This window comes from Sipha flava, unplaced genomic scaffold, assembly GCF_003268045.1.
Source record: "Sipha flava isolate LNK unplaced genomic scaffold, YSA_version1 337_pilon_pilon, whole genome shotgun sequence".
NCBI classification, from domain to species: Eukaryota; Metazoa; Arthropoda; class Insecta; order Hemiptera; family Aphididae; genus Sipha; species Sipha flava.
Genome location: NW_020273028.1, coordinates 75,568 through 92,136, shown reverse-complemented (window position 1 = coordinate 92,136; position 16,569 = coordinate 75,568). Strand labels below are relative to the sequence as shown.

Genomic DNA, 16,569 nt, shown 5'->3' with positions numbered 1-16,569 from the left:
GCGACGGTGGCGTTTCCCCGACGTTCAATGTTTAATCGCAATGATTATACATATATCTATTATTATAATATTACATTGAATTATTATTATTATTATTATTATTATTATTATTTGTGGTGCTAAGTTTGTCAAATATACGAAATCTGCGTAAAAAATAATACGCGGAAGGTGTTTTTTTTTAATATATATATTATTATACGTACGAAACGCGGTGCACTTCCTAAAATCCCGAAAGTTATTCAACAATATTCGAAATAAACCTAGTACAATTTAGCCAGTATAGTCAGTTTTTTTGAATATTACACACAGCTGTATAATGTATTCGCGCGTTTGTATAATATGGCTAAATCCAATGCATAATATACGCCATGCGCATATGGATATAAATTACAAAAGTTACACAGATGTTATAATATTATTATCTAGTTACAGTACAGGACAAGGAGATGGGCCGTGGGATCCGGTGTAGTTGTGCGAACCCGCCAAGGTCTCTCACTTTCATCTCTTTCCCTCGTCTGACCGGTGGTGGAAGTGGCGGTGGTGGCGGTAGCGGCGTCTTCAGCTTTATTATTTCGTTTTTCCTCTACCTTGCCGGCGTTCGTCCTTCTCTGCTGTCCAACGTCGCATTGGTCCTCGTTGTTGTCGTCGAACACGATCACCTCCTGCAACACACCGTCAGTCATCGTACTCGCATTATTATTGATTCCGATATGAAGCGCAACACATGTCTCTGGGTGGTTTTCACCATTTACTTCGTCCAACAATGTAAGTAAAAACTCATTGCACCATTTTAATGTATTGTTATATTTTATTCTATACATATATTTTGATTGTGGTTTAATTTGTGCATAAAAATATTCCGTAGACCGTTTACAAATGACGCAATACCACCTGGTAAAATAATGTTCCGTAAACTTCTTCGGTATTTCCAAGACCAAACCCCTAATAGGATTACCTTCACGATTTTCAATTTAACAACGTTGAATGCACGAATTTCATTTATTCTGTAGTCATATATAGGTGCTTAAAAATAGTTGAAAGTGTAAAAACAAAGTAATACGACTACGACTTGATGTAAATATTATACTTGATTTCAACAAGTTACAACAATAAAATGCTGAGAAAATACAGGACTCTTCTAAGTCATGATAATACGAAGCTTTGATGAATTCGATTTGTTTGAATTTTTATCGTTCAAATTATTGAATGTTGTATAGCGTATTTTATTATAATTATTTCAGTTTTATGCTTTATATTTAAAAAGTGGTTAAAACGAACTAAGTTAATTCATATTACTTCACGTGTATGTGTGTAATATTATGTTGTGTTAATAATTATGATAATTGTAATATTACATTTGTTGTGAAAATAATTTTACTAGATTAAGTTTTTACTTTTAAAACGCACAAAAAACTCATTTGATTTTGTTTTGTTGTTTAGTTAAATTTTAAAGTAAATTATTAGAAAATTTAAAATAATTTTAATTCATACTGCACAGCCTTACGAATTTTTGCGTTGTCTATTTGCGTTTTAACAATAATATTCTTATAATTTAATGCTTTAATAAAATTATAAAACATATAAACAAATTTTCTGAAATAATTAGGTATAGGTATTAAGTATACACCATATTTGGTTTAAATTATGTAACTTTAATTTAATTTATTTTTGAAATTCTAAGTTAATGTTAGTGTTTAATTTTTTAAACATCCAACAGAAACGTTATACCTATACTCTTAAACTTTATAAATGAGGATTAAACGAGTTCTCAATTAAATAATAAAAGTTTACATAGTTATCAAACTTATTGCATTTATTTTATACTAATAAAATCGGTTCATCGATTAGTGTTCAATAATTGGTTGTGTACAAAGTAATCAAAATAATTATTGCCGTTGCTACATTACATATTTTAATACGTTATTTTAAATTCACTCAAATTGAATTTCTTTTCATTTTAATGACTTTTTTAGAATCTATTGTTTTACAATAATAAACTTTCAATTATTACTTGACCTTGTATAAAAAAATACAATTAATTTTTTTTTCTGTTTTAACTAAGGCTAATTAATTTATTTTAAATATTCTTTTTATCAAATAAAAGATAGTACAATTTTGTATTGGTAATTTATTATAACTTGAAATATTAACAAAATAGTTAAAGTAACATACGATTTAGCTGATAACTTTGAAAATAAAAATCTTTTGTAAATCTTTTATTGTCTACTGGAAAAGTTAATTTATTCTTTATTATTTTTTATCTAACATATTTTAATTCAAGTTATTTCATAGTTAAACAAAATAAAGTTATTTCATAATATCATTTAATAAACTATTTGGTTTTAATTATAACGATATTTATCATGGTATTTAATGAATGTCTGAGTTTTTTATAAGATTTCGAATCAATGGCTTTATTTCTGACTGTCGTTACAAATTCATTAATAAATATCCAACAAATTTCAAGGACAGTAAATGTGCGATAATTATTGATAAATGTGTTCACTTTATGGATACTCATAGAAATTAAATTATGTTTTCATGATTTCCATTAGACGTTGAATAGTAAGCATTATATGATTCGTATAATCTATTGAAGAATGTTTTTCCTGTTAAAAATTTCGTTGATAATCAACTAAAACCTATAAGTAACAAGTTGTATTTAAAAATACAACGTGAGGTTCATATAATTGTATAATCTATATGATTCTTTATGATTAGGTTTTAAGAAAATTGACTTACAGATTAACAATTTTTTATTATTTTTTGAAAATACTTATGCATTTTATTTTACAAAAGGATTAGGTTATACATTAAACTTCTATAAATATCTAATGTGATGTGCACTTTGATAAATTCTTGAAGATATAACTGTTTGCTAACATTGTGGAAATAAAAATGGAAGAAATAATTTAAACATAATGAAATACATTTTTTGATAGATCTTCATATTAGGGAGCTTCATTATCTTGAGTATTAAGATAGATTACCCATATATTGTATAGACGTCCGTGTTTATCACTCACATAATAATGAAAATAAATTTGCTTATTTATTAAAAACTGCATTTTAAAATAATAATGAGACACATATTTTAAGATGTATTTTCCAGTCAGGTAAATTCGATTTAGCCATTACAATATAATCACGAGTATAAAGGAAAAACACGTCCGCTTATTTGGGAAACATATTTATTAATTTGACGTTAATGTTTTTTTGTCGCGTTATAGACGTGTTTGATATGTAAATGTGTGTGTGCGGGTGTCATTATGTTGTATACATTTTTCATTTAAATATCATTAGAAACATATTTTGTTTGACAACGTTCCGTCAAAGACCCAAACTTTCACTTTCGACTGGTTTCATAAAATCGTTCCTTTACAACAACACATTTTTTACGTCACATGTTATAGCTGTAGAATTCTATGAGAACTGTCGATTTCCTTAGCTCTCGGAATGCAACGCGTGTTTCCGTCGTGTTTACACATTATATTATTATAATATAATATGTAACATATAGGTCATTAAGTGCCGTTAATGTATAGTACGTCTTTACATATATTTTAAATATTAATGCTTGACAAATCCCTCCAGTCTTACACCGATCAAGTGATGAACGCCTTATGTAGTGCACGCACGAGTTTTCAGAATACGCATTGCATTATACTGTAGTAATTTCATATCATTGTACATAACATGTAAAGTAATATTTCTGTAAACAATCGTAAACAATATATTTTCTGTTAATACAAGACGACGGCTGGTGTTCGAAACGATTTTCGAGAACGAGATAATAATTTCGAGTAGATCAAACGATGAACGAAGACTTAACTCCAAACACCATCATCACCTTTATCGTTATTTGTGACTAATAGAAACTCCTCGGGTGTCTATTTCGCGAAATTCGCTCCGACAACGCGACGCCCCAACTCGATCATGAGACCTCAAACATATTATACTCGCATGAAACATACGCATCGATGGTATATTATTTGCACGCAAACAATAAGGGAATACAATATAACAATATAAGAACAATGATTGCTATACCGATTGAATTATATTTTATGCACCCCGACGTACATATATACACGTGCTGCAGGTATTAAGTCCAAGCAATCGCGACCCGATGAGATTGTAGAATTGAAAAATAATGTATGTTCGTCGGTTTATCATTGTATACGCGTTTTTAGCTTGCGGATTACGAAATTCGCGTCTTGTGTGGCGGTCGAATATTGCAGCGGAACAGTAATAATATTATAATAACGTCGAACGGGTTGTGTGCTCGTGGTTTATTTTTTCGCACGATCCTCGCGGCTTGTGAACGCATTCAATTTCCTTTCGTTTCTTTCGAGTAAAAAATCATTGCCCAACAGCCAAGACGAGTCGTGAAATGGGTTCACATGGCGGCACGCGCGCACGTGGTTACAATGATTTAATATTCCGCTGTATTAGATTAGTTAGTTATTAGTTGGTGTTATTTATATTCACCACGAAAGGCCAAAAACGAATGAACTCGATGGTCTTACGGTTCACTCTGTAATTAAAGTTATATGTAAACACGTTGAATTCGACGCAAGACACTCGGACCGTATTATATATGTTCGTATACATACATATTCATTACTTTATCTCGACGGCCTCGACCTTTTACTAGTGCGAGATGCGTTGTAGACCGCGTATTTCCCGATTGCTTATTATAATGAATATATCATAATTTATAATACACTTTAATGTTCTTCATTTATTGTTAGCGTTTTTTTTTCTCTCGTGAGTGATTTTGACCTTGGAGACAAGCTGAAATACTCGTGAAAATGAGCCTAGCGGGAGGCCTTCTCTATGGATATTATACGATTTACGGTGTATATACAGTGGTGTATTGACCGCGAGAAAACCATTATCATCTACCTGCTGTAGATTGATATACTCGCGCGTCTAGTATATAAAGGAAAGAAAAAGTGAAAAAATAAATACAAACATTATTTTGTACGGATTTATGAGAAAGAGAAAAACTGCGAAGGCTGATCATGGAGAGTTTAACGACTCGAGCGGTGCGTAAAAGCGAGAAAAGTGTATTGTATACGGGCTGATGAAAATAAATCCGAGCCGTCGTAATGCAGTTTACACAGATTTTAGTTATTATGTTGTGAAAGTATGTACTAAAAAGGAGAGCGGCGTGAGGTCAAAGTGCGTTTAAACGCGTACCGGGGTAGTTGAACGCATTCGGTGAGAGAAAAGCCATAGTGCTGAAATACTACAGCGCGAAAACACAAATTAATTGATTGACATAAGATGTGATGCGCATTGTATTGTTATGTGTTTTTCTTTACGGTCGGGATTTCGTTCACTTATTCGAATGTATCGCGAACGTGAGTTAAGATCGGTAAACATATTTGCGATATTAAATAGATAATATAGTATTTACACGCGAAAAATAGTAATCACATGTATACACGGATTACTGAAAAGAACGTTGTATTACATTTGTACGCTGGACATGAAAAAAATTATGTAAAAATCGTATATAAAATATATGTTGTCGTATTAATGATACGTTGGTGACGTTTTTACTGTTTAACAAGTTTGTAGAATACGTACAATTATGGTTTCTGACTGTTAGACGGGATGAAATTGTGAAAGTGCATTCGATAAACCCTAAATTTTTCCGACGACGTGATTGGACTTATCTTTAACTTGCCACGAACAAGATGACGATAAAGTTTAATTGTACGCCAAATGGTTTATCTTAAAATTAGATTAATTAATTTGGAAAAAAATATCCGTGTTTGATTAATAAAATAATAAAAAATTAGATAAAAATTAAAAAAAAAAAAAAACATTAAATGGTAAACACTCGTGAATTAATTTATTAATCTGCGCTCGCCTGAAAATATATGTAAATAGTATAAATATACTTTTCAAGCATAGCTCATATAGCATTTGAACACGACAAAAACATACTTGTATTTTAGTTTGTTAACAAATTCGATACACTTCGTGACGGAACATCAGTAAAAGTGTTCACATCGAATCTTACGGTTAGTTAAGCAGGCGAATCAAAATTTGTGCCAGTGACACTGTTGTAAGGCCGCGTTGAAAACTTGTGGTGTCCGCGGTAGGCGAAGTCAGAGACCCGCGATTACACGTGATCTGCGAAGAATTTTGTCTCCGAGAAGCGACAAGAACGGCGTTTGTGATCTGATTATGTTATTGTATTTGAATCTACGGATCGTACAACGCGGCGACGCGCATATCATCCGATTATTATATTGTTGGACGCGACGGGATTGTTGACGACGACCTCGGGCCGGACTATTATTGTGTCTCGGGACTCTTGCACAGTTACGCCACGAAACGATTTGTCACACATCAGTTGAAATCATCGTGACTTATCTCGTTCGTGTGTCCGACCATGTTCCTTTTGTCCACGCGATTGTCCTGGCAGCGACGCGAACATCCTACGCTTCGACTGATGTCTGCGCTCCGTACTAGACCGTGCACCGTACAATTATTGTTACCGCGACGATACGCCGATGACAATACAACCTCAGCGATGATGAAACGTAATAATCGTGTATCCGTATACGACCGTAGAACGCACGCAAAGAAAACCAATAAGGGCGTAATAATTTTAAATAACAATAATAAAACATACCATATTATCGTCGACGGTAATAATATCGGATTGGTGCGACAAGCGTTTCGTAGTCGGGGACAAAAAATAAAAACGCGACACGCCCTGCGCCGCCCTCACGTCATTGTGTCATTGAGTTCAGCTTTCTATTTCCTATCTACACACACACATACATATATACGTATAACATTATATAACGTTTTTATGCCTCATAACGTGGTATATATGACTCTATATCGGATACACCATACTAGTCGACTGACCGGGACAGCCTCCGCAGCCTATTCCAGACGATACGAAAGTTCAACACTTTCGGATGCATTCGCATACAATACGGTTCGCGTGACCGACGGTATCTTCCAAGTTATATCGCGCCGCGTACAAATGCCGCCGTCACTTTCTAAACGGCGTCCCGCGCGATCGCGTTAACACAATAATTACAATAACAGTAACGAAAACAACAACAGAAACTGCAGCAATAACAATCGTAATAATAGTATTATAATTCATTGTTATCATTATTCGTATAACGCCTGATGGGTTATCGCATCCGAATGAAACTCAAAGCAAGGTTCGTTGCTGCTGAAAGTGACGTAACCCGGTCATTTCTTCCTAAAACGAAAAAAAAAAAAACCGATCACGACGGTCCGTATAGTAGTTATCTTGTCGCTTTCACCGCGGGATCCAAACCGTACACACACCGGGCCTATGTACGATCCGAGAGTTGCGTACACGTGCACACACACATACACGTATACGTGCACAAACCAATCTGTACACGGTAATTATCGTGTAAACGTTACTGCCGTATAAAGGTCACGCTCGTGATGTACAGCGTTTATTGTTGCCGTGTTTGCTCTGGAAAAATAGCTATGCCCACTACTCCTACTATAGAGTTACGTTATCGATTCATGAAAAAACTATCCGATCAAGATAATCGTTGCTAAAGGCGTATCGTTTACGACGGTATAATATCGTTATCTCTTCGTATACGCTGCTTGAAAGACTCATTTTAGGACAGCATAAAGTGAATCTTGTAAGCGAATTTTTTTCAATGTATTTGGATACGTCGGGACCGTTCCAAGCGATTTTGAGTCCGATAAGCGGCTGAACCTTATACCCAAATGTATACCCGTGCAATCGACGACATTTATGGTATTCGGCGAGTAAGGATATCTTTATTCATATCATGGACGTAATCGGGGGGGGGGGGGGGGAGGAGCAGGGGAGAGAAATTGTTTCCTCTGACCATAGCTTACAAGTATATCGATTTTTAACAACATTTTAAATTGATCCATGTATGGCATATTATTTAAACTCCTCATAAATTTTCAATTTTTTATTCTTTTAATATATATTTTTTTTAAATTAGTATTCAAATGATCATTTTCTATTTAATGTCAGAGTTTTTAAATTTTTTTTCTCTAAAAATGCAATTCTACAAGAATTATATTAATATATTATAATTTTTTTTTTTTTTGTATTTTCCTTGTAAGTTATAAAGATAATAAAATATAATAAAACATTTGACATTTGTAAACATTTAAAAATACACTTAATTAATGACACATGAACATGAACATGTTTTGATAATCGGTTACTCCTATGATGATATTTCTAGCTATGCTCTTGATTCCTATGGTCTTAACTCTCCACCGATTCGTTTTTTTCCGACTACAATAATTCCGGTACACATTTAAGTTCCGGAACACAACCAAAAAGTCATAGTTGGGCTTTAATAATAAAGAGTAGCCAAGTTCGATATGATTTTTAAATTAAATATATTTAATTGTTAATGGTTATAACGCCAGTATCGAATTTAATGTAAGTGCTGCCATAAGCTCTCACTATTATGTTGCCTTGAAACCAAAAACAATTTATTTTTAATGTAGTAGAAAATATGACACTCTGAAATTATGGTTGCCCTTAACGGACTAAAATATACATCGTTATGTGATAAATGATGAAACAAATAGATTTAAACTACGTTTAGCATAGGAATCTTCGATAAATCATCGAAATTTAGCGCGTAATTGTTACCTACGCATCTATCTAGGCATCATAAATCACTTTGTTCAAAAATTGTGCGAGTCAAAAGTTAAATACCATTGTGTGATAGTAAATTGCGTACAGTTTTGATAATGCAGTTATTAGTTGTTATAGTATTAAGATAAATAATATATTATTTTAAATTGTTATGTAAGCTTCAGCGGCGGCAAGTTACGGCTAAATGTGCCATCGATCGAACAAAGCTCGGTGAATCTTACGCATCGCAGGAAACCGGTTATTATTATTACATTATTATTTTATCATCGACTGCATTATATATATAGAGGCTGTCGGTCGAGCCGTATGTCGGTAAATAATAATATATCGACTTGAATAATTAAACCCATCGTGTGTTTCATAATGTCACATAATGATACGAAATAGAAAAAAATAACAGGCATACCTATTATACAGACAAAATAAGGCGAGTTGTATAATATAATTTACACTCGTAATTATCAGTATACGTATATATTAACTGTTTAATAGGACCACTGATCGTGAAATGTGAGAAACATTAGTTGAAATTGTTGGTATATAATATATGTATGTTGTGTTTCAGGCGTTTGTCAACAGCAACTCAAGTCTTCTAACGTGCAGGAAGACCCATGCAAGGCCAAGAACAAGGTGGCACCGGACGTGGCGTACTGCGACCGTTATTGGGAATGCGTGGACGGACAGCCCGAATTGTACGACTGTCCGAACGGTTTAGTGTACTCGGGCAAACATAGGGGCGTGACCGAGGGATGTGACTATCCGTGGAGAGCGGACTATTGCGAGGGCAAAACTCAAGTCAGTAAGTCGCTTAGGCAAATATTTAACCGCGTCACGTTAATTAAAAAAATATTATCGAAATAAGGTGACTACAGATTCGAGCATTTTAATTATATTCGCAGATGTACGTGAAAACGTGCAGCATATAACGTACCGCTTCCATTTCAACGTAGTACGTCCGTGAATTATAACAAGACGATTTTGGTTACGGTGTGAAAAATTATAATATAATACAGACCTGTCATGGATTTTCTTGTAAAACTATTTTCCACACGTTGTCGACAGATGTGCGCGACGGGTACACGGGCGTAATAATAACACATTAGGCCAGACACGGAATAACAACAATACATAATTTCGTGGGTGGACGACAATGACGACAGTTTTCCGTATATCTGTAATGTTTAATATAAATACGAGTAATGCGAGACGGTTCGCGGAACCAATTACACATGAGTATCGGTGTTGCACAACAATATCCAAACGATATTATTTTCGTTGGTCATATATAGGACCTAATTGTTCATATTACGCATTTAATATTAAATATACTTTTATATCCTATAGCTTAATTTTTAGAATATTAGCCTATACAAATAGAAAATTAATTTTAATCCATCATAAAAGTCATGTACATTTTTTTGTATAAGCATAAAACAATTTCACGATAATTGTTTATGTATTTATGATTCCAACGACTAAGATTTTATTTTATTTTATTATTATTTATTATTATTATTTCATTTTAGTACACACTTAAATGTTTGTACTACGCTTAGCGCGTATGCACAATTTTAAGGCACAGTCATATGCTCGCGGGCAATCGCACAATTTTCCTGATGCTTTCGTAATGACGCGTGTGTATTTTCTCACTGCTGCGAGTGTTTTACGTTTTCAACGATTAAAACAACCTCAAGCCCCACATTATGCGACCTTGCCTACGTTTCTTCTTTAAATTAACACTTTGTGAAAGTCTAATTTTTGTTTACTATTTATCATATATATTTCGTAAAATGTTTTATATTTATAACTCCTTATGTAGTAGTGTAGTAGCAATTCTGTGGAGAGAATCGCAAATCGTAGCTTTGACCTCTTTGGCACATTGACTGCAATTTTTAAAAAGTTTTCGGCTCCGACCTAAATACAAGGTTCAACGCATATCATACAGGTACACATGACTTATTGTACTCGTCCGCATAAGATTTTCGTCGGAGATATTGCGACCTCGTTCGTATCTAGACGCGTAATAGTTCAGGGTGATCCCCGGGGGCCGTGTGACTTCATTCCGACCTGGGGAGATTACTTTGTAGGTATACTCGGCAACGGCAAAATACATAATTGACTGGCGTGGGACGATTGAACTCACGACTAGAAGGAAGTCCGACGTAGCAGCCGCGACTGTTGTACAGGTGAAAGTGTACACAAGTACGCACACCCGCGGCAATCACCCACCCGGAGAGTCGGAATCGCGCACACGAGAACCGCGACAATCGCACGTTCGACGTGCGTAACGTGTTCTGTACGACGCTTTAGCCCGGGTTACCGTAACGATCAATAGTGTTACACACGTATAAAAAAATATACGTTTGTTTTATACATAATGAACATATTTAATGTACCTTATCTATTGTTGTTGTAGTAATAGTAATTACTTTCCGCAGATGGACCCATTACCCGCGATCACTGCGACTGGCTGTACGGCATATTCGGCCATGAGACTTCGTGCACGCGGTACTGGACTTGCTGGAACGGCACCTCCACCGAACAGCTATGCATTGGCGGATTGTTGTACAACGAGAAAACACACTCTTGCGACTGGCCCGAGAACGTCGAGGGTTGCCAGAAACACCGTTAGTGCCTCACATAATATTATACACTATTGTTGAAGTGATGATGACGTCATTGGACTATATTTATATGGTTACTGCATGTATGGAGATCACGGTTGTGGAAATGGAGCTGTTGATTAATCGCGGAACACCCTGTAGCGGTGGGGTGTGATTATCGGTGACCATAGTCGGGGTAGGCCCGCGTGGCTCAAGCGTAGAAAGATATATAAAAAATACCGAGAGAAAGAGAGAGAGAGAGAAAGAGAGAGAGAGAGAAAGAGAGAGAGAGAGAGAGACACAGAGAGACAGAGAGAGAGGTTTCACCGAGCTCCTGAATGGTTCGGTCATAGACGTACATTGATGCTGCCGTGGTCAGTAAAACTCGATTGATTACTGCGAACACCGGTTGAAACATGTTAAGCTCACCATAATAATCTACAACGAAGTTTGTGTTGCATAAGTCATTTATCGAAAAAAAAGTCACTGAAATGCTAAAAAAATACAAACTTTTCTGCAACTACTATGTTACGTCGAGATACTTATGAATATGCTTACGACATATGAAATGAGTGATCACACATAAAGGTGCAGCAATGTCGGAAGACGTGAAGCTGTTCCCGCGTTCGTATAAATTATACAGATAAATTCCGTGTTACGAATTTCGGGTTTTTCTTCCTTCATCGCATCCCCTATCATATATTTCATACTTGTGGCAATATTCTCAGCAATTGATGTAGGTATATGTATATATATATATAAGAACTAGTTTTATAGATGTAATCGATATTTTTCTCCAAATATTTACAACAGAACCAGTATAAAACGTATCGTCGTTGCGCAATAAACACCGTATTTGATTTTTGGTGAATATACGTTATGTAGGTACACGTTATAATATATATAAATTATGTTAAAAAGAGAAATCTCGCGTGTTTATATACATAGTATACTTCGTTTGCTTATAGATTATTCGATTCAACCCAAATATTTATAGCACTACCAGTTACATAAGTAGCTTTAACATAATTCATATGTAAAATATTTTATCCGGGCACACATTTCAATACGTTTAAATATAATATGTATATATTTAATATACGAGTACAGAATAACGTATTACATAATAACAATGCAATTTTCCTATTTTTCATTGCATATTTTTTTACTTTTTTCGCTGTCAAGCGATGTATAAGAAAACGTTCATAAATTATTTGTAGTAAAAACAAATTTTTACGGACTAATAGCATAATGCGATTTCCCCATGTGAAGGATATAATAAAAAGCGCTTATCCCACTATGGTGCACAGGATGTAATATTTAGTTCTTAGCTAAACGACTTCTTGTCAAGGAACGAATCTGAAGCTTGTTTAAGGGGTAGGATACTAGAAATATTATTACTATTATTATTATTATTATTATAACTATGACTTTATACCTATGTCAAAAATATTAAATAAATCTATGATAAAAATGCCTGAGGGGGACAATTGACACGTCACCCCCCATATTCGTATCAGACTGAAGTATTTCGAGGGACATATTACTTAGGACTTTACATAATAGAAATGGTTTAAGTATTATAAAGGGAAGAGTAGTTAAATAGGGATTGATCTTGAATACAATTCAAGTTGATCTTCGGATAAATAAAAATTCCGTACTACTATATGTTATTTTAGAGTTTAATGGACAAGAACAGAATAAAAATAACAGAGGCAACAGGAAGAGGTTAACATTTTAGAAATCTGCTTAATAGACCTTAGTTATTTAAGCAGTTTATACTAATCACGATATTTGTATGATACTTAAAACTTATAAAAATACTGAATGAAAAGTGCAAAGAACTTTACAGAGAAAAAAAACTATATGGGAGTGATGGGATATAGTCTCACGAGTTAGTTCGAGAAAGGTCGTGTTTTCTAGTTATTTTTTTATTTCGATTTTTGTTTTTATTTTTTGTTCCTATTTTGTAGTTTATAATTTCTTGGCGTTTTGAATTTTCAGCTCTTTGCAATGAAGATGCGAATGGAAACGTGCCTTTAGGAAAATCGTGCAATAGGTACTGGCAGTGTCAGGGAGGATACCCGCGGCTTCAAAGATGTCCGGCCATGTTGGTGTTCGACAAGCGCACTTTGAGGTGTGTGGTGCCGCCCACCGAGGATTGTGAGGTGCCGACCACGCCAGCTCCATCTCCGGACGATCTGCCGTCCAATGAAGAAGATGGTGAAGAGAACGTGCCACAGCAGCCACAACAGCAGCAAGCTAAGATAACCGCTGCCGCTACACCCACGTCACAGCGCCAACAACAGAGAGCACAGCAACCGCAACAACAGCTACAACCACAGCAACAGACACAACAACAATTACAACAACAACAACATCGGCAAGGTGGCCAACAACAGAGGCAGTTCCTACAGCAGCAACAGTCCGCTGTTCAACAACAGACGCAGCAGCCGCAACAACAGCAGTTCCAACAACAATCCCGCAGCCAGTTCCAGCAACAGGCCAGGAATGTTCAACAACCACAACAATCACCACAACAATTCCTGCCACAACAGCGGCCTCAAATCCAGCAATTCCAACTGCCCCCGTTGCCGGAACAACAACAACAACAACAACAACAACAACAGCAACAGCAGCACATCGTTCAAAGAAGAGAAAACGGAGAAGAGTCGCAAAAAGGAGATGCGGATGTTGAATATGATGATGTATCGGTCTAATTTTCCGAACATTAATCACTCATAATTAGCAATTATACACGCATTCTAACACCGAATTTTCGGTTTTCACGAACCATATATTATTTAGTGCAAAACCAAGATAAATAATCGAATTCGGTTCCTTTGTTAAAAATAATTTTATTCACAAATTCGAATAGTAAATATAATAATATTATTGTTTTTTTTATTTTTAAATTTTTTCTCGATACAAGGCGATTTTTCGTGAATGCAATGGTTTACAGAGTTATATAATCAGTTGTTACAATTAAATTTATTGTGATAAAATATGTATTTCTACACAACTAAACAATAATAGGGTTGTGAACATTCCATAACATGATTCGATTTTCAGAGGCAAACCCACAGGTTATATTATGTAATTTTCATTTTTTCGCACTTGTTTTAGTAATTATTTATCTATTCGTAATCAGGTAAACATCATAGTTAAGTTTTTTCATCAAGAAATTCCATCGCTGTATGTTCTGTCGGATATTGATAAAATTATATCGTATTTCAATATTTTCACGTACTTGCGCTGTATCGTATTTCACCGAGCAGTGTAAAAACATCGTTTGAGCAATTTAGGTACAAAGATTAGGCAAAACAAAAAAGATAAAAAACAATAAAATATGAGGATTCTAATTTTCTTTAAACGTGATTTAAAAAGTAAATAGTTTTCAATTTCTACATTACACTAAAGTGAATTGACAGTCAAAGGGGACATGTGTTAGTTTGTCGATGGTTTTTTATAGTATAAATCAGTCAAGTTATTTCAACTTGTATAAAATAATACCCACTGAAGCGCATTCATGTTAAATCACTTTGTATCTTATATTTTCGATATAAATGTATGTTTAAGAATATAATGTATAGATGTTAACGTATTGATACAAATTTGAAACTGCTTGCCAAAGGACTGAGTTTAATGCGTTTTATTTTCTAATAATAAACAATAACTTAACATTAAAAATATAAACGTTTAAATTTGAATTGCTACTTCCGTTAATATGTTATTATATCATACGATATTTCTTTAACTATTTTTTAATGAAGTTCAATATTTAATTATTGTTTATTATTAAGATAAATAATTGCCATTTAAAGGTAAGATTTTATATTTAGTATACTTATACATATACACATATTATAAATCATACGTAGACCACTTATTTTCCATATAGTGTTAATATAATAAATTTATGAAATACAATGATGTGTAGATTATATTTTAATTGTATAATTATATAATCATAATTATAATATATATATATATATGTATTATTGTACTCCAAATTTTAGTATTTTCAAATCATTTGACCAGTTAACATCCATTTCCTAGTTTAAAATATACATCGTTTGATGTATCATTACGCCACGTCCTAGAACTATATTAATAATATGTATCAACATTAACACATAACATTACTTTGTATAAAATGTAAGTGTAAAATAATGTATAATAGTGTAAGCTATTTTCTGTAACATTTTACTAGATTGGTATATAATATATACTAGGTTTTATTCTAACGAGCAGTACGACCCAAATTAGATAGTAGAAAAAAATCAAAAAGGCAGTTGACTTTATGAATTTGGGCACCTTACAAAAATATAATTTTCCCTAGAATGATTGAATTTCTACTGAGTATTTGAAATTTGTGTAATTTATAAACCCAACCTAGTATCTAATAAGCAGGGCTAGGATTTGTATGCAATAAAAAATTGTAAAATATGCATTTAAATTTTTATAAGATAAACACAAAAATATAGTAACAAAAAAAATAAAAATAAAAATATTTATTGAAATAAATCAGTGGTTGGCTGTTTATTTTAATATAATATAATTGAGAAATAAAATAAAATTTATGTTTGATAAAAAAATCAAGTTTTATATTTTAATTGTAGGGCTATAAATGAATACGAAATATTAATATTAAATTATAAACTTTAATATACTATAAAACAAACTACGAAATATACTATAAAAAATTCATTTTTCGCATTCTTATAATCGAAATATGCAATAATATTCATTTTATTCAATATATGCAATAATATGCATCCGAAATAGGAAAAAATATGCAAAATAAAAACACCACCATTTATCTCATCCTAAGGTGATTCTTGGACATTGCTGACAAAATCAATAATCAGAAGTCGCAAAAAAAACATGCTGTTGCATACAAATCTTTGCCCTGTTAATAAGTAATAATTGTGTAAGTTTACAATCTTTGCTGTTTCATTGATTGATTAATCTATAAAATTTAATATTAAATAGTGGTATACGTATAACGGAAAAGATTCAATTTTTTTTTTAATATTTTACCATGCGATGGTCAAAATTCAAAAAATATTAATATAAAATTTATTTGGAGAGCGGGTAAGTATTATAATTCAAATAAATTTCATAAAACAAACTTTTTAGTGTGTTTGGGCAGTAAGTAAAAATTCTTAGAATAAGTCCCAATATATACAATTAATGAAAAACCTGATAGCAATGTTATTTCTATTGGGTAATATATTATTAGTTAACTATTATTAATGTAATGCAATTTTAATTGAGCATTTC

General features: G+C 33.3%; 1 protein-coding gene across 1 annotated transcript; it reads left to right on the top strand.

The window, feature by feature from the left end:
- Window positions 1-431: 431 nt before the first annotated feature.
- On the top strand, window positions 432-14,831 carry LOC112687231. The gene is made up of 4 exons (XM_025559821.1): window positions 432-765; window positions 9,246-9,479; window positions 11,119-11,307; window positions 13,288-14,831. The coding sequence occupies exons 1-4, from the start codon at window positions 447-449 to the stop codon at window positions 14,001-14,003; spliced, it is 1,458 nt and encodes a 485-aa protein (XP_025415606.1). The 5' UTR covers window positions 432-446; the 3' UTR covers window positions 14,004-14,831.
- The last annotated feature ends 1,738 nt before the right edge of the window (window positions 14,832-16,569 follow it).